This window comes from Aegilops tauschii, chromosome 3 (genome assembly GCF_002575655.3).
Source record: "Aegilops tauschii subsp. strangulata cultivar AL8/78 chromosome 3, Aet v6.0, whole genome shotgun sequence".
Lineage (NCBI taxonomy): Eukaryota > Viridiplantae > Streptophyta > Magnoliopsida > Poales > Poaceae > Aegilops > Aegilops tauschii.
Window position 1 is genome coordinate 293056538 of NC_053037.3, and position 19150 is coordinate 293075687.

General features: G+C 45.5%; 1 protein-coding gene across 2 annotated transcripts; it reads right to left on the reverse strand.

Annotated features, from left to right (window-relative positions):
* Window positions 1–758: 758 nt before the first annotated feature.
* LOC109744413 (putative uncharacterized protein YDL057W) lies at window positions 759–10833 on the reverse strand. 2 transcript variants are annotated; one of them, XM_020303529.4, is made up of 8 exons: window positions 10601–10833; window positions 10169–10284; window positions 9931–10013; window positions 9441–9562; window positions 1692–1856; window positions 1523–1616; window positions 1109–1283; window positions 759–962 (listed from the first exon to the last, which is right to left on the reverse strand). In XM_020303529.4, the coding sequence occupies exons 1-8, from the start codon at window positions 10641–10643 to the stop codon at window positions 921–923; spliced, it is 840 nt and encodes a 279-aa protein (XP_020159118.1). In that variant the 5' UTR covers window positions 10644–10833; the 3' UTR covers window positions 759–920. The 2 variants fall into 2 exon arrangements, with proteins under 2 accessions (XP_020159118.1, XP_020159115.1); XM_020303526.4 differs by having other exon boundaries at window positions 759–1015.
* Window positions 10834–19150: the final 8317 nt, after the last annotated feature.

The following is a 19150-nucleotide window of genomic DNA, read 5'->3' on the forward strand; positions in this document are numbered from 1 at the left end:
TGAAGGATCAAGATCTTGAGAGAATGATTAAATATAATAAGTCTATATGGCTTTAATATGAGATCATGATGAGTATGTTGAGTCATGGTTGGTCAAGTGTTGAAGCAAGTAATTCAAGTGAAGAATTCATTGTGCCTCTTAAGAGCATGTGATGGATAATGAACAAGACCATGTGATGACCAATATGATACTCATGTAGAAACTCGATATGGTCATAAGAGATTTGAGATATTGGTCATCACGTCTTTAAGCTGATGGGAAGAGTTCAATGTGGTTTCCAAGACATCAAGATAGATCATGGAATAAAGATAAAGGTTTACCAAGATAACTATCAAAGATTGATTTACCACATGGGATCCTAGTGGTATGGTAAGAAATTATTAATTGCGCTTTGTGGACTAACTCATCTTAATTTGAGCTTTTGTCCAAGCAAAAATCTGAGTGTCAACAAAATGCATTTCGGAGCTAGGTCTCTTTGAGCTCCTTTTTGGAAAAAGAGATCAATAATAAAATTTTGAAGTAACAAATATATTTTTTGGAACCACATCCATGTGTAATATTAGCGGGACATCGATCTACAAAAAAGAGACAAATTCATTTGCTATTAAAAACCCATGATTTTGTCTTCTATTTGTATAGCTTGCACGTTAAAGTATCTCATATCAATACATTCATATGTACATGTGGAATTGTTTTCAGAAATTATTACACTTTGGATGTGATTTTTTTAAAATGAAAATTTCAGATCACACAGCCCGAGGTCCAAAACACCTCTCTATAATAGTTCCACATATTTTACAGCATAATTTTCCAACAATTTAGTTAATAAAATAATGCAAACCTAAAGCCTTGCAATTGTTTATTGCTTATTACATCCAGGAACTAAGAAGTAGAATGACCATGATCTAGAATTGCGTTGTTCAGAGGGGAGCTTCTGTAAAGCAGAACTGTTGTACAAAATCCTACAGCAGAAATCCATCAGAATTCATTAATCTTCTAGCGTGGTATCCCTGGCCTGCCAAATCAGTCATCGCAGTGAAATTAAAGGCGCTAACAAACCAGAAGCGATACTGCAGAGAACGACATATAAAATGACATTCTTCGGTACCTTCTTGGATGTAATGAAACCCACTACAGCATCAGAAAGTTCTTTACGATGTCTGGTGTAGCAGTGATCTGCTCCCTCGACGACACACAGTTTGTGGGTCGGTATATGCTTTGCAAACTCATAAGCATCTTCCACGGGAATGATCTCATCAGCAGAACCATGAACTGTGAAGAAGCTGAATAAAGACAGTAAATTAATTGCCTGATATTTGCAACACGCGGGATTTATTCTAGCACAATACGAAACCTATGCCCAACTGCAAACACATGAGATATTTAATGTTTTCAATCCTGGGAATGCATGGGATTGACTATTTAAATGAAGGTAAATGTGTCATGTCGATGCCATGGTGCCCCTTGTTTCAGTTGGTAGTTGAAATACGAAGGTAGTTCATTCCTCAAGTAGTTTCCTGACCTGCATTCCTTGCTAATGGAGAGGCTTGTTGCATGCATGTCAGTGTTCAGTCGTTCCATCAAGCTCTCTTTTGTTACCGTGTATAAAACATTTCCTACATTGCAACCATTGGATAGTCAGTATATGACAACGAAGGAGAAGCTATATACACAGTATACAAAATTGCTACCTGACTTGTTTGTGACATCAATGTAACCTTCCTTATTTATTCTGTCAAGAAATTCTTTCCCTAGGCGTTCCTCAATGCCTTTCTCCAAATAAAATCGGCCGGATAGGTTAACAACCATACGGACATCGTCATATAGGGAAGCATAAAGAACAACCACATCTCCTCCTGAATAATAATGTAAATTAAGTGACTACATTTTCTAATTTGCGAGTTAAAGCACAACAACATATGGTAACACTCAGGTAATGAAGGGGTGTGATCTGTGAGTGTCAGGACATCTACAATGATAGATAAGGCAGCCTTTTTTAAGCCTCAATGTCATATGTGATGAAAACAGAAACACACCATAAGATGGATTATCTCTTAGTGTTATCTGTAACAACTAATGTTTACATGCTCTTAACATTATGGTGATTAAAATAAACTATAAAACATGTGACTAAGATAGACATCCCCTACAATGGAGAAAAATGCAATATCTTTCATACTGAGAAATCATCTCTTCGCTATGACAATTCGAGCATCTTGTTTTCATTTCTCTCTTCCAACTCAGCAATCATCCTATGTGGCATGCTAAGGCAAAGCCATTGTACGTGCCCTCAGGGATTATGATCTGGCCCCTAACTCCGTTGGAGATAAGGAAAATGATATAAAAGATATATTTAGTTAGGGAAGAAGTGACTTAGTTAGGAAGATAACAATGTGGTGTGTTAGGCAATTAGGGATCCTATTCTTAGGGGTCAAGTCAGCCTTCCCTATTAAAAGGATATAAATATTGTGTAGGCATGTACTCCATATGAATTATCCAAGAAATGAGAGAGCAAAAACTAATCCCAGTGGCCAACCTTCTCTCCCTCTCATCCCCAGAAACATTGCCGGCCTGCCCTTGCTTCTCGGAGCCGTACCCCTAGTTTTCCACGGCCTGAGGATCTATACTATGTTTGGCATGCAGCAGTGAGCGAATAAAATACTGCCAGCAAAAGTATTGTGATTAACTGTTTAGGGAATTCATGGTATTCCTAGTGATAGATATCTGAGCAACCTGATCAGGGTTGGACTAAGCTAAATGTAGATGACTCCTTTCTTGCTGCTACTGTCCAGGGAGTGCTGGAAATCTGGGCAGAAACCGCAAAGAAGATGTTCTTTTCTCAGGATGCCTCGTTCCCATACGAGGCCTCTCTCCTTTGGGGGTTGTTGTTGCATGGCGACCAGACAGCCAACTGTGATGACCTTACTAGGTAAGGATCACAAATCACTAGATAAACCACTCTGAATTCGAATTCGATTACAGAGATGGAGTTTACGTGAGGTAGAAGAAAGAAATGGGGAATGGGAATTAGACTGAGCGACTATCCTATTACAGATTCGCTACCTCGCTCGACTGAACCCTGGTCTATAAGTACCCACCGCTCGCGCGGTCACGGCCCGCTGACCATTACACCCCACACGGCCCAAGGCCCAAAACTAGAATACTAAAACTAGCCTGCTCACTATTCCGTCGCTGCTCCTTCCTGACGGTCACGGTTGCTGACAGTGCCTCCCTCTGAAGATCCAGCATGCCCCCATGCTGGTGCTCCGGGGTATCTCCTCTTCAAAACCTCATAGTCCTCCCATGTTGCCGCTTCTTCGGACAGTCCAGACCATTGCATGAGTACTTGCACATGCACTGCATTGCCTTTCTTGACCATTTTTCTGTCCAACACCTTCTCAGGGACTAAATTGGCCACTGATAAATCCACTGGCGTTGGCAAATCTGAAAACACAGGAGTGTGGTCTGGCCTGTGCTCCTTTAGTTGAGACACATGAAACACAGGATGAATGAGAGCCTTTTCTGGTAATTGTAGTTTATATGCTGATGGTCCAATCCGTTCTAGAATCTCAAAAGGGCCATAGTATTTGTAAGCAAGTTTGGGGCAAGGACGATTGACCACTGTGTGTTGGGCGTATGGCTGCAGTTTCAGATACACCACATCCCCCACTGTGTGTTGCTCTCCATTTTTCTACTGCCATCATGATCGCCAGAAACTCCTTCTCATAAATTGACAGCTGCTGATTTTTGATGCCCAGAGCTTTGCTGTAGAAGGCCACAGGGTGAGCATCTTGTATGAGAACTGCTCCTATCCTAGTGGAGCAAGCATCAGTTTCAATTGTAAATTGTTTGTTGAAATCGGGCAAACCAAGCACTGGAGTGGTGGACATGGCCAGTTTCAACTTGTCGAATGTCTGTTTTTCCGCAGTAACTGAGTTAGTGGTTTTGCAATAATGCCATAGTGCCTGACAAACTTCCTATAGTATCCGGTTAGACCTAGAAACCCTCTCAGTTCAGTTACATTTTGGGGTACAGGCCAATCCATCATCACTTTAGTTTTCTCAGGGTCTGTAGCTACCCCCTCATCAGAGATAATATGACCCAGATATTCCAGTTTCTGCTGGGCAAAGGTCCACTTACTGAGTTTGGCATAGAACTGATTTTCTCTCAACACTTGGAACACCTCTCTCAAGTGGTTGACATGTTCCTCCAAGGACTCACTGAACACCAGTATGTCATCCATGAAAATGACCACATACTTTCTGTTTCCTTTGGAAAAACACCAGTTCATTACTCCTTGAAAAGTTCCAGGTGCAGTGGCTAAACCAAATGCCATAACTCTGAATTGATAGTGACCATTGTGGGTTCTGAAAGCTGTTTTATGTTCATCTTCAGGCAGCATTCTGATCTGGTGGTAGCCAGCTTTCAAATCCAACTTGGTAAACCATTTAGCGCCTGCAAGTTCATCCAGTAGTTCATCCACAATTGGCATAGGAAACCTACTTTTGACAGTAATGGAATTTAACTTTCTGTAATCCACACAAAACCTCCAAGTGTCATCCTTCTTCTTGATTAGCAACACAGGAGAGGCAAAAGGACTAACACTAGGTGTAATCAAGCCAGCTTCTAACATTTCTGCCACTTGTTTCTCAATTTCATCCTTTTGCAAGGGAGAGTACCTATATGGTCTGACATTCACTGGTGCTGCTCCAGGTATGAGATGGATAGCATGATCCAGGGGTCTAGTGGGAGGCAAAGACTTTGGATCATTAAACACATCAGCAAACTCATCAATGACAGCTTGAACTTCAGGATGGATTGTGTTGCTTTTAGTGTTATGAACAGGGACCAGCAAGGCAGTGGCCCAAATGTCATTCCCTCTATGCCATCTCATGGCCTGTTCCACTGACAATTCTTGTAAACAGGGTTTGTCGCTTTTAGTAATTCCTTGCAGAGTAATGAGTTGATCCTGATAGTTGAATCTGACCCATTTTTCCTTCCACTGACAAGTCATTTCTCCCCATTGCTCCAACCAGTCCATACCAAGGATCATATCATACCCTCCCAGGTCCAATACTTTCAGAGGATAACTGAAGGTATGCCCCTGTACCCACCAATGCATTTCCGGCACATACGCAGAACACTGCAGCATCTCTCCATTTGCTACTTTTACTGGCAATGGTGATTGCAACTTCTGAGGAGTGACTTGAACTCTAGAAAATATTTGAGAATCAATGAAACTATGAGTGCTCCCAGAATCAAGTAAAATTAACACTACCTGATTGCCAATCAGGGCTCTCAACCTAACAGTCTGGGGATGATCAGCTCCTGACAGTGCATTGACTGAAATCTGCATGTCTGCCAGAGCAGTTTCTTGTTCCACAATAGCATCTAGTAACTCATCAGATAGGATGTCAGGGTCTGCCCCTTGCATTGCTTGAACAGCCCCTTGAGGTGCAGTTTTAGTGCACAGATGGCCAGGCATGTATTTGTCCACACAACTGAAACACAACCCATTGGCCCTTCTGAATTCTTTGAGCTGTCTAGCTTTCCATAGATCTCCTGCAGCCACTGGTTGAGCCTTGTAATCAGTTTTTGGACCCATTGCTTTGTGGTTTCTCCATTTACATGTTTGCTTCTGGCCAAGACCTCTTCCTGAATACCAGCATACATCGCAGCTTCGCTGACTGTAGCTGGTATTTGCATCTCCACCGCAGCTCTCAACTCCTCTCTCAGACCCAACACAAACCTAGTTACCAGGAATGTGTCGCTAACTGTGTTTTCATACAGCAGCAACTGGTAAGTTAATTGCGTAAACTCTCTTTTGTACTCAGCCACTGACCCTGACTGTTTTAGCATCATCAACTCTTTCATTTTGTGTCTGTGCACGTTGACATCAAACTCTGACATCACAGCAGAGCGAAACTCATGCCAATTAGGCCACTGATGAGTCAGTTTATACGCATGAAACCAATTGGCCGCATCACCATACAAATGCAGGGAAGCTGATGTGACTCTGAAGAACTCCGGAATTTCATACAGTGAGAAATAAGCTTCACATCCGTCGAGCCAAATACGCACATCAGTGCCATCAAAACGAGGGAAGTCCATTTTGGGCATCCACGGTCTACGCGGATGCTGATCCTGACAATCAGACACAAATGCCTCCTTCTGCTTATCCAAATTGGGCTGGGACTTGTTCTGAACTGGCGGCGCATTGGGTATCGGTGCTTGGTTCCTAAGTTGCGATGTTATTGGCGGGGGTGACCCCAATATGCCTTCGTTCCCCGCTGGTGAAGCTGTGGGTGGCGCCTGTTTGTGTAACTGATCACGGGCTGCTGCCATCTGGTCCTGCCGTACCTCTCCAATGGATTTCATAGTCAAATTGACATTGCTCTGAATCACATCGATGCGTTCCACCTGCGTGTTGAACTTCTGATCCAATTCTTCTATCCTGGTGAACAATTCATCGATGCGGCCGATTTTGTCTCCCAAACCTGATAGCACCTCCAGCCTCTGCATCACCCTTGTCTCAAATGCCTCCATGGAGCCTAGGACCAACTCTGTCTGCACACTGGCCTTGGGAGGAGCCATGGTGCCCCCTGGATCTACCGCCACCCAGGTCAGCGAGTACCGGAGCGCCGCTCACCGTCTCCGCACGCGCCCTGTCCTCTGCAACCGACCTCCCACACCTCCACTGCAGCGCCAATCTGGTCGCCGCCTTGGAATTTTACACCCAGCTGAAAATCACCGGGAAACCGGGCGTGTACCTGGATCCGCCGCCGAATGATCTCCCCCGCCCTGATTGCTCTCCACCGGAATTTTTTTTGAAACTATGATGATTTTTATAGCAAATTCGGAAACTATGCGCCCTAAGGCATAAAAATCGAAACTACGTCGGCCTTCTGTTGGCCGAAGAGGGACTTTTCGGCCTACCGTTGGCCGAAGTGGGCTCTTCAGCCTCCTGCTGGCCGAAGAGTGCCCAGCTGGGCCGAAGATAGTATCTTCGGCTTCCCGTTGGCCGAAGAGCACTCTTCGGCTTCCCGTTGGCCGAAAAGTGTCAGGGGCACAAAACGTAATTAAGATGGAATGAAAAAGTTATCAACATGAAAAATCTTCGTCTCGTCGAAACGGTTGATTTTGATATAAAAATCGTCTTCATCCGACGTCGTATGCAACCTGTTGAGGCAAAACAAGGTCAGGGGCAGAAGCTGCAGAGTTACTTCGGACAGACCGAATGGATGTCAGAAAATTTGTCACGAGACACCCGATGCACTCGGTGAGACCGTGTGGAATACAGAAGAGTACACAAGTTTGGTCACGTTCACTCGGTGAGACCGAACCAAACCACTCGGAGGCTTCGAAAAATTGCCAAAGATTTTTGGATAGAATTTTTAGTCCTTTTATTGTACGGGGAGTCCAGCCGCCTCATAAATCGATGTGGGCATTGTTCGCCTGCACCGGGAAGACACATGCCGGCATTTAAGAAATGTCTCTGTTGCGATGGCAAGAATTGAGACCAAAACTTTCGGCGGTGGCGTCATCCACCATGCAAAGTAGAGGCAATGGTCACCTCTCAGGCCCGTCACCGTGTACCCTCGACGCCGGGGGTGATGCACACAAAAAGGTCACCGTGTACCCTCGACGCTGGGGGTGATGCACCGTAGCTCACGTCGAAGAAGACCCGGCCGGAAGCGCGGTACGCAAGTAGTCTTCCCGGTGCAGACGAACAATTTCTCGGATCAAAAATCCTAACTTTAACTCGGACAGGAATCTTTGGCAATTTTTCGGATCCATTCGGAGCCTCCGAGTGGTTTGGTTCGGTCTCACCAAGTGAGCGTGTCCAAACTTGTGTACTCTTCTATATTCCACACAGTCTCACCGAGTGCACCGGGTGTCCCGTGATAATTTTCTGACATCCATTCGGTCTGTCCGAAGTAACTCTGCAGCTTCTGCCCCTGACCTTGTTTTGGCTCTACAGGTTGCATACGACCTCGGATTAAAACGATTTTTATATCAAAATCAACCGTTTCGACGAGACGAAGATTTTTTATGTTGATAACTTTTTCATTTAAGGTCATCTTAATTGCGTTTTGTGCCCCTGGCACTCTTCGGCCAACGGGAAGCCGAAGATACTATCTTCGGCCCAGCTGGGCACTCTTCGGCCAACGGGAGGCTGAAGAGCCCACTTCGGCCAACGGTAGGCCGAAAAGTCCCTCTTCGGCCAACAGAAGGCCGATGGGGTCATAGTTTCGATTTTTATGCATTAGGGCGTATAGTTTCCGAATTTGCTATAAAAATCATCATAGTTTCAAAAAAAAATCTCTCCACCGCCGGTGCTGGAACGAAGCACCCGACCCACCGCCTCCGCGAACTCCGTCGACGAGCCGGGATTTTACGGGAGAGCCCAACCGAAACGCCGACGAGCCCGATTCGCCTCCCTGCCGCCGATCGCCCAAATCTGATACCAACTGTGATGACCTTACTAGGTAAGGATCACAAATCACTAGATAAACCACTCTGAATTCGAATTCGATTACAGAGATGGAGTTTACGTGAGGTAGAAGAAAGAAATGGGGAATGGGAATTAGACTGAGCGACTATCCTATTACAGATTCGCTACCTCGCTCGACTGAACCCGGGTCTATAAGTACCCACCGCTCGCGCGGCCACGGCCCGCTAACCATTACACCCCACACGGCCCAAGGCCCAAAACTAGAATACTAAAACTAGCCTGCTCACTATTCCGTCGCTGCTCCCTCCTGACGGTCACGGTTGCTGACACCAACGTTCAAGGCTCTTCGCCTTGCTTGGTCAGATGAAGATGGAAGTTAAGGTGCCCCTCTATGCTATTTCTGCCGATGAGATCTGTGATGGCGGTTGGTGGTGGTGGTGCGTCCGGCTTCAGGTCGTCAGTGGTTTGAGCTTCTCGTGGCCTGATAACGACAGTGCTTGGTGTTGTTGAGCGGCCAATTTCTCCCTGTATGCTCTTCTTTGGCGGTTTCTGGGGTTCGGCTGTAGGCGCGGGTGTGTTTAGGTGAGGATCCACTCCCCACATTGACCATTCAAAAAAAAGTGTGATCACGAAAAGCAATTACTGGATGAAATACGTTGTGTGTGTCTCACTGTGCAGAAGTTCAGGATGTGCAAATGGAATATGTTTTATAGGTAAAACAGACAGGGACATCCAATTAATTATACAAATAGTGCCAGCAGAAACCAATCTTACAGAGATGTCACAACTAGATTTTAATGTTATGACTAATGGACTACATATGCAGGCAAGAGACTCCACCATTTTTACATTTGCAGAGTGTATGTGCAAGTTGTTGAAAAACAAAACAAGCTCTTCCACGTGCTAATGATAAAATTCAATGAAACAACTTAATAATTGCAATAATAAACATAACTATACAAACCAAACAACGTATATCACCAACCTTTGCTGTGACCAACAACAGCTGCTACATCATACTTCTCCTGATACAGATATGAGACAATAGAATGCAAGTCTTCAGCCTCTTTCCTGTAGTTGCCATATTGGAATACACCTTCGCTCTCTCTGAAAAGCAATATGATCAAAGTCACAACATGGATGAGGTTAGGAACCATGCATATGCCTATTTCAATTATTGAAAAAATTGTGTACCAACAAATATATATTAAAACAACAAAAATGCAATTCGTGAAATTTAAATGGAAAAGGATATCTGCCAGATTATGTTATCCATATTTTTTGTCCATGAAAAAGGTGCAGGTCTAACAGATAAAATAAAATCAGAGGACCAAAATGATAGTATACGTCATACATGAACCTGAGCTCATTCAGTTATAAAGACTACCTTCAGAAAAGGCTAGAGTAGCATTTAGCATAACAACTTTAGTGAACGTACAAGCAACAGCATATCCATGATTCTATGAGTAACTTACCCGTTTCCACTGAAGTCAAAGCGAAAGACACTAATCCCTTGTTTTATTATTGCATCTGCCAGATCAACAATAACGCCAGAACTCTGAAGATAAGTGTTAAACGTCAGTAGAAGGGTAGTAGAAACTACTACTCCGACGGTTCAATTCGCTGCATCTCACATAAGCAAAATGAAACTTAGTGGCCCTAATCTTGAAGTGGACAAGGCGAATTTCTTGTGGTCACGAAATAGTTATGTACCTTGGAGGCCGTAAAGCCATGGCACAAGACTACAATCCTGTTCGAACCCGTGGGATGCAGCAGGCCCACAAGTTTCTCTCCATGCTTGTTCGTTATCAATACCCTGTGTGTAGCAGCTGTTTCATAAAACCACACGGTGTCAACAGTTTGGACTCAAAATTAGCTTTACGTATCTTCTCTTCTGTGACAAGAGTATAGGAGTAACTTCAACTCAGATGAAGCCATCCTTTGACTTAGACTACTAACACTATTCGGATTTGCAAATAACTCCAAAATCCTTAGGTTTATGCGGCCATCTGAGCACTTCATAGTAGCACAAGAAACCATCTACTAGTCTAAGATGGCTATGCAGATTCTTGAGATCAAATTTGAAGTATGGTAGTTGTCGCCCAAGAGAAGGTACGGATGGTGAAATCAAGAAAAGGGGCTTACGGGGATTGGAGGCATCCCGGGAAGAATTGAGCGGCTGCGACATGGACGACAGATGGCGGCAGCAGCCTCGTGCGGTTTGGGGTGGGAGGAACCCGAGGCTAGCCGACCCGCCGGCGGTGGCAGGAGCAGGATGAATGTTAGATTCGCCGGGCAACTGGAGGAGGCCAGGAGGAGGGCGTGGAATTTAAGGTATCCAGAAAAAGAACGCACTAGGAAGGCGCTACCATTGGATGGACCCAATGACAGCGTGAAGGGCTGGAAGCCGTTGGATTGGGATTTCTTGCTCGCGATTTTCTTCCTTACAGCCGCTCGCCCGATTTTGGACTAAAAAAGGACCCTTAAAAAAGACCCAATAAAAGGGTTTTCACTATTTATACCACTAGTTGTGTAATACTAAGTTTTGCCATTAAAAATTACAAATTCTTAAAAATGTCATCGTTCCGTGAGATGTTTGCTCAAAAATAACATTAGAAACCTAAAAAATGCCATCATTTTGGTAGGTATTTGCTCAAAATAAATGGGGCGAGGCTAATCCGCGCGTGGTGGAACGCTCGCTTTTTGACAGGAAGCCTTTGAGTAGTTAGAAATTGCGGCACAATTTCATTAAGATTTTCTACAAGATTAGTAGGAAAGTTTGGTTGGTCCTTATCACCCCCACACCTGAAAATTGGGAGAGGGGAGGGGATTAGATGTACATCACGAGTGGGCTGATTACATGGTCAAAAGGAGCAGGTGGGGCCATCCTTGTTGATTTGGAAAGGGACAGATCACGATCGAAAACAGATTTGGGACGCACGGAGCCCTTCGCGGGTGCAACGAGCGATCGCCAAAGAGTCTTTTCAAAGTAAATGTCATTAGACAGTGTTGCTGTGAGGTCAAACCCATTGACCAAGTTTAAGAATTAAGCATGATAATAATGACATCCCAAAGATATCCATGATATCCATGTTAACGCATGAAAAAAAACGTACTTGCAACTAGCAACGCTATAAGAGGGCTGAGCAAACGGTAATATAGTCAAACAAATGTTTGCTAGGATGTGAAAGTTAATTGTTGTATCATGGCAATATGCAGGGTGCAAACATGTGGCAGGTAACGAGACCAATGATAGCATCAAGACATCTAGCAAGTAAAGCTAATAATTGTATCCAAGGTAAGGATCATCCTTGCCTGTTATCCCGCTTTGAAGAAGATCGAATCAATGAAGCGTAGTCGAACGAATCTTTACACTTCATATCAATACCAAAACTCTAATGAGAAGAACCAAACCGAAAAGAAACAGACGATACAGTAAACAAACAAGGGATGGCATAGTCTGAAGGAACACGTGGTACGATACGCTAGCGCTAAATAAAATTTCTATCGCGCACCCAAGATAATGCTGGTGGAAATAGATCACGGGATCGGGTTTACCACTAAACGCGCAGTCACCACGGTAGAAGTAGAGTTGGATGCGTGTAGTCGATCTCCCGGGTCATCACCACCTCGCGTCGCCGATCTCCCGCGAACAGCAAAGACTCGCGAACGGTTCGTCCAAGCACCACAGGTGCGATGCCTTCAAGATATCCACATATGCGGGGTGCAACGTCGGGCTGGGAACTGCTAGGTCTGGTCGCACGGCATGGGCGTTGGGAGTTGTGGCGGCGGCTGTCACAGGTGGAAAAAGATCAACCCTAAGTGGTGCGCCCACTCCTTTTTATATAGACCTCTGAGGTGGGATCAACACTTGAGCCCACTAAGAGTCTACATCCATTTTCCACTTGGATCCAATCCGAATGGGTTGCGGCCCCTTAAGTGTGCGACCCTATAGGTTCATGTACACATGGACACGACCAGAGTTGACAGTTGGTAGCGGCTCCTAGTAGAACGTGACAACTCCCATGTGTGCGTAAAGTCATTTGATGAACCTGGACAATGTGTCATATGCAACATTCTTTTTGCCTCACGATATATGCGTCGAGCTCAGGGTGAGTACTTGTCACCCTTGTGGTAGCTCGGCCTCTCTTCTCGAAGCCGTGATACAGATTCCCAAACCGGGTTAACACTTAACCCAAGTTGCATGGCCACGCTTTCCGAATCTGATCACCCGAGATGGCCTAGAGAATATCTCTCCATATAGGAGGGACAAATCCCATCTGGGTCAACCATGCTGAAAGGACATGCGGTGCCCCCATGTGTGGTTTTGGTAATTGATGACATTCTGTATGGACTAATGGTTGCATTGAGTTATATTTGAAGGATTTGTCCATAGGCATTTCTTGAAGTCCATGTGTTGGTTTCAAGGAGTTTATGAGTTGACCAAGGTGCTATTAAGGAATTATCCAAAGATTGGTCATGTGAGTGTTGATCTTATTGCAAGCATGTCTTGAAGAAGAAGATTGTGTGATCATTCATGTTTATCTTCAAGACATCATCCAAATGAAGAGAGTTGGAAAGATCCAAGGTTGATCAAGACTAAGTCAAGAGTGAATCAAGTTGATCAGCTCACAAAGCGTAGAAGATGTACCGAGAGGGATCAAGTGATCCCATGGTATGGTAAGCATTGTCCATTGCACTTTGTGTACTAACCCATGGTCTATGTGAGAGTTCTATGTGGGGTTAGGTACATGTCCATGGGCTTGCGCCAAGAGGAAGATATCATACAACCCATGGAAAGGATGACATCAAGTGGTGATCGTCATCAAGATTGTCGTGTGCAAGTTCAAGTGTAGCATCACAAAGAGATAAAGTGCTTGAAGCTTGCCATCCATTGCGGTGTCAATGGACTTGTGAACATGTGCCGAAGAGTGGCTCACCCATAGTGGAGTATGGGGGAGCAATCATCTAGTCTCCATCGACCCAACGCAATCAAGAAAGGTGGTCCATCTTGAGGAGGACAAGATCGTCATCATCTGGATCAAGCTCGAGTTCATCGAAAACGGAGTTCACTTGCATCTTCTATGATGTTTTCGATGTTGGAGGTTATGCCGGTTCTTCTCTGTTGGAAGTTTCACTCCTCTTTTTGTTAGGCATACCTCCCCTACCTCTTCTTTCTATATCCAGTTGTTGTTTTAATGCTACTCGTTGTCTTGTATCCAACAAGCTTGAGTTTGCTCAAATCGGAGTTCATTTGCAGAAGTTATGGCAGTTCTGGTTTTATTGGATCCGTCTGTTGTCTTTAGCTGCGTTTTGAAGGCAGCCATGTGCTAAAGCCTCTGTGGCATGCGGTAGTACTGCTCAAGGGAGCGGTAGTACCGCAGGGGCCCACGGTAGTACCGCTACCTCAGCCCAGAACGCTGGCGCGCACGGAAGTAGGCGCGGAAGTAATTTTTTACTTCCGCGACCCACGCGGTAGTACCGCTGCCTCGCATCCTGACACTGATTCGTGCGGTAGTAGGCGCGGATGTAATTTTTTACATCCGCCCTTATGCGGTAGTACTGATCCCTGTGAGCGGTAGTACCGTGCCGGCTTTCTCTCGTAGCTAGCTCCAGCGGATGTAGGTGCGGCTGTAATTTTTTACATCCGTGGACGCGCGATGGTACCGCAAGGTCTCGCGATAGTACCGTTCCTGCAGTAGTACCGCCCTGTTGCCCCGTTGCAGTGTTGTTTCTATTGGCTTCTGCCGCCCTAGCGGTAGTACCGCTCCTAGGAGCGGTAGTATCGCTCGGTGCGGGCTGTGAGGATAACGATTGGATTTTCCCCTCCTATAAAAGGGGGTCTTCTTCCCATATGAACTTTATCCTTTGAGCTCGTTTTCTTCCCCCATTGTTGGCCTTCTTCGAGATTGCTAACTCTCAATCCCTCCATGGATTCTTGCTAGTTTTGGGGGGAAAAGAGAGAGGAGATCTAGATCCACATTTCCACCAATCACTTTCTCCACCATGTGAGGGGAACCCCTTGGATCTAGATCTTGGAGTTCTTGGTGTTCTCCTTGTTCTTCCTCTCATTTTCCTCCCTAGCATTAGTTGCTTTGGTGGGATTTGGGAGAGAAGGACTGGGGCACTCCGTGTGCCCTTGCCATTGCATTTGGTGCATCGGTTTGAGTTCTCCATGGTGATACGTGGAAGTTACAAGTTGAGAAGCTTATTACTCTTGGGTGCTTGGTACCCTTGAGCTTGTTCCTCTTGGGGTGCTTGGGCGCCCTAGACGGTTGGTGGTGTTCGGAGCTCAATCATTGTGGTGTAAAGCTCCGGGCAAGCGTCGGGGTCTCCAATTAGGTTGTGGAGATCGCCCCGAGCAAGTTGACGGGTACCGGTGACCGCCCCCAAGGGTTGCCAAAGTGTACGGGTTCGGTGACCGCCCCCAAGGGTTGCCATTTGTACGGGTTCGATGACCGCCCTCAAGGGTCCCTTAGTGGCATCACGACATCTTGCATTGTGCGAGGGCGTGAGGAGATTACGGTGGCCCTAGTGGCTTCTTGGGGAGCATTGTGCCTCCACACCCTCCAAACGGAGATTAGCATCCGCAAGGGTGTGAACTTCGGGATACATCGTCGTCTCCGCGTGCCGCGGTTATCTCTTACCCAAGCCCTTTACTTATGCACTTTACTTTGTGATAGCCATATTGTTTCTTGTCATATATCTTGCTATCACCTAGTAGTTTATCTTGCTTAGCGTAAGTTGTTGGTGCACATAGGTGAGCCTAGTTGTTGTAGGTTTTGTGCTTGACAAATTAGCCGCTAGGTTTATTCCGCATTTGTTCAATCCTAAACCATAATTATTTTAAAGCGCCTATTCACCCCCCCCTCTAGGCGACATCCTCGATCTTTCACATGCCAACCTTATGCTCTTCTCAGCCCGCACTAATGAGCTTTGAAGCATAAGGTTGGATTCGTTTCCCACTATAAAAGGGGGTCTTCTTCCCCAAGAAGACTTACCTCTTCCTCCCCCAAAACTCCATTGTTACTCCAAAGCTCATTTCCGCCCGATCTCTCTCCCTAGCCAATCAAACTTGTTGATTTTCTAGGGATTGGTTGAGAAGGCCCCGATCTACACTTCCACCAAGAGAAATTTGATTCCCGCCACTAATCACTTGTGGATCTTGTTACTCTTGGGTGTTTGAGCACCCTAGATGGTTGAGGTCACCTCGGATCCACATTCCATTATGGTGAAGCTTCGTGGTGTTATTGGGAGCCTCCAATTAAGTTGTGGAGATTACCCCAACCTTGTTTGTAAAGGTTCGGTCGCCGCCTTCAAGAGCACCACTAGTGGAATCACGACATCTCGCATTGTGTGAGGGCGTGAGGAGAATACGATGGCCCTAGTGGCTTCTTGGGGAGCATTGTGCTTCCGCACCGCTCCAATGGAGATGTACTTCCCTCATAGGGAATGAACTTCTGTAACACATCTTCGTCTTCACTGGCTCCACTTGTGGTTATTTCTTACCTTTACTTTGTGCGAGCTATTATTGTGTGTTGTCCTTTGCTTGCTTGTGTTGCTTGTATTGTTAGCATCATAAGGGTTGCTCACCTAGTTGCATATCTAGACAACCTATTTGTTGCTAACCTAAATTTGATAAGAAAAGTTAAAATTTGGTAGTTGCCTATTCACCCCCTCTAGTCAACCATATCGATCCTTTCAATTGGTATCAGAGCCTCGTCTCTTTTTAAGGGTTTCACCACCCGAAGAGTATGGTTGACACGGAGGAGGAAGTTCCCGAGGCCGTGGTGTTGACTTCGATCACACGAGACGACTTAAATGAAGCTATGGCTTCACTTAAGACGTCTATGACGACCGAGGTCAAGTCCATGCTTAAAGAATTACTTGAGGGGTTGAAAACTTCTCCCGACCCATTGCTTGTGGTTAACCCCACCGCCTCGGAGTCGGAGGCCAATTCCAGTAAGGAAGCGGATAAAGGTACTCAAATCTCTCCCCCTCAAAACAAGAATGGGACGAGAACCTTTGCCTTCGTTCCTCCTCCCCCGGTCTATGGAGGGCCGATCCCTACACCGCATATTAACCACCTTGGCCCTCCTCCTAAACTTGTTAATATAAGGGTGATTTTGCTAATTGGGTTTTTTGCATCAAGTCTCATTTGAATCACAACTCAACAAATCTTTGGAGAATCATCGAGCAAGGCTTCTACCCACATGATCCAAACAATTTCACCCCAAGAGAAGAGGCGGACAATCAATACAACCACTCCGCTTTGTTCATTCTTCAAGCCACGGTTCCTCCCGAAGATCTATCTCACTTGCGTCCCTTAACTTGTGCAAAGGATTGTTGGGCACACATCATATATTTGTACAAGGGGAGATCAAGCATCCAACGATCCACCTTTTAAGTGGTCCTTGATGAGGCCGATGAATTTGTGATGCTAGAAGATGAGGATCCTCGTGATCTCTACCGGAGGGTGACAACTCTCGCGGTTGCTCTACAAGACCATGGGAGCAAGGATACAGATGACAATTGGATCAAGCGCAAGTTTCTCAAGGCCATCATGCCATTCAACAAGGCCAGGCCCTCCGTGATTTATCAAAGACCGGACTTCCACACCTTGTCCTCAAGTGAAGTGTTGGATGAATTTATTGCCATGAACATCATGAACAAGACCGCCGACAATGCTCTAGCCCATGTCCGGTCAAAGAAAAGCTCACCCACTGTTGCCTTGAAGGCCAAGACCATTCTAGAAGAAGAAGAGGAGATTTGCCCCGGAGACACCAAATATGCTTACCACGAGCACATGGCTCTTGCGTCAAGTCAATTTTGGGGCAATAAGAGGAACTCAAGGCCCAACTTCACCAAGAACAACTCAAGTGGTCCAAAGAACAAGGAAAGAGTGAGGACTTGCTACAATTGCGGTAATGTGAGTCACTTTGTGGTGGATTGTCCATATGAGAAGAGGGAAGACAACGGTGGCAAACTCATTCGCAAAGACAAAGTCAAGTCCTTCCCAAACAAGAACAACTTTACCAAGAAGATACCTCCAAAGGTCTTGGTGGCACATGAAGAGTACACCTCCGATGATGATGATGAAGATACAAGTGGTGAAGGAATGGCAACGGCAACCGTGGCCATTGCCACCTCTTCCCCCTCTAAGGTGTCTCTCTTCGGCGCCCCCAACGAGAACCTCATTGCCAAGCGTCTCATGGCCAAAGGTATCAACAAGGTAACCTCAAACATCAAAACCACCATCACTACTACTCCTTCCTTGTTAGATTGTGTTGATGATAGTGAGGTGGTGAATGTTGATGAGAATGAATTTAACAAATTCTTCAGTAAGCTCAAGGGTGAACCCAAGAAGCACTTTGTTGCTCTCTTGGAACAAGTTGGTGAGGCCAATGATATCATTGAGTCTCATGAGGATACTATCTCTGAGTTGGAGGGGCATAGTCGTGACTATGTGATAACCCACAAGTATAGGGGATCACAACAGTTTTCGAGGGTAGAGTATTCAACCCAAATTTATAGATTCGACACAAGGGGAGCCAAAGAATATTTGTAAGTATTAGCAGCTGAGTTGTCAATTCAACCACACCTGGAGATTAATTATCTGCAGCAAAGTGATTAGTAGCAAAGTAGTATGATAGTTTTGATAGTAGTGACAACAACAATAGTAACAGTAACAGTAACAGTGATAGCAGTATTTTGTAGCAAGTGCAACAGTGACAGCAGCAGTAGTAACTTAGTAGAAACAATATAAGATAAATTCGTAGGCATTCGATCGGTAATTTGTTGGATGATATTCATCATGTGACAGTCATAACCTAGGGCGATACGGCACTAGCTCCAGTTAATAAATATAATGTAGGCATGTATTCCGTAAATAGTCATACGTGCTTATGGAAAGAACTTGCATGACATCTTTTGTCCTACCCTCCCGTGGCAGCGGGGTTCATATTGGAAACTAAGGGGTATTAAGGCCTCCTTTTAATAGAGAACCGGAACAAAGCATTAACACACGGTGAATACATAAACTCCTCAAACTACGGTCATCACCGGGAGTGGTCCCGACTATTGTCACTCCGGGGTTGCCGGATCATAACACGTAGTAGGTGACTATAACTTGCAAGATCGGATCTAGAACATGGATATAATGGTGATAACATAAACGGTTCAGATCTGAAATCATGGCACCCGGGCCCAAAGTGATAAGCATTAAGCATGGCAAAGTCATAGCCACATGAATCTCAAAACATAGTGGATACTAGGGACCAGGCCCTAACAAAACTAACTCGATTACATGATGAATCTCATCCAACTCCTCACCGACCAGCGTGCCTACGAAGGAATATTACTCACTCCCGGTGGGGAGCATCATGGAATTAGCGATGGAGAAGGGTTGGTGATGGCGAAGAACGAAGATCCCCCTCTCCGGAGGCCCAAACGGACTCCAGATCTGGCCTCCCGATGAAGAACAGGATGTGATGGCGGCTCTGTCTCATGGAACGCGATAATTCTTTCCCCCTTATTTTTTCTAGAAAAATAGGATTTTATAGCGTCGGTTTCACGGTCTGCGGGGCCACCAGGTGGGGACAACCCACCTGGGCGCGCTTGGGGGGGGGGGCAGGCGCGCCCTGGTGGGTTGTGCCCACCCGAGTGCCCCCTCAGGTGGCTCTTGGCTCCGGAAAT

Bases quoted from the DNA above. Each gene is read 5' to 3' on its own strand.
- LOC109744413 (XM_020303529.4), bottom strand. From the start codon at position 10,643: ATGTCGCAGCCGCTCAATTCTTCCCGGGATGCCTCCAATCCCC. The intron at 1,857-9,440 runs GTTGGTGATATA...ATTATTATTCAG, and splicing joins TGTTGTTGGTCACAGCAAAG to GAGGAGATGTGGTTGTTCTT. The intron at 963-1,108 runs GTACCGAAGAAT...TTTCTGCTGTAG, and splicing joins GTTTCATTACATCCAAGAAG to GATTTTGTACAACAGTTCTG.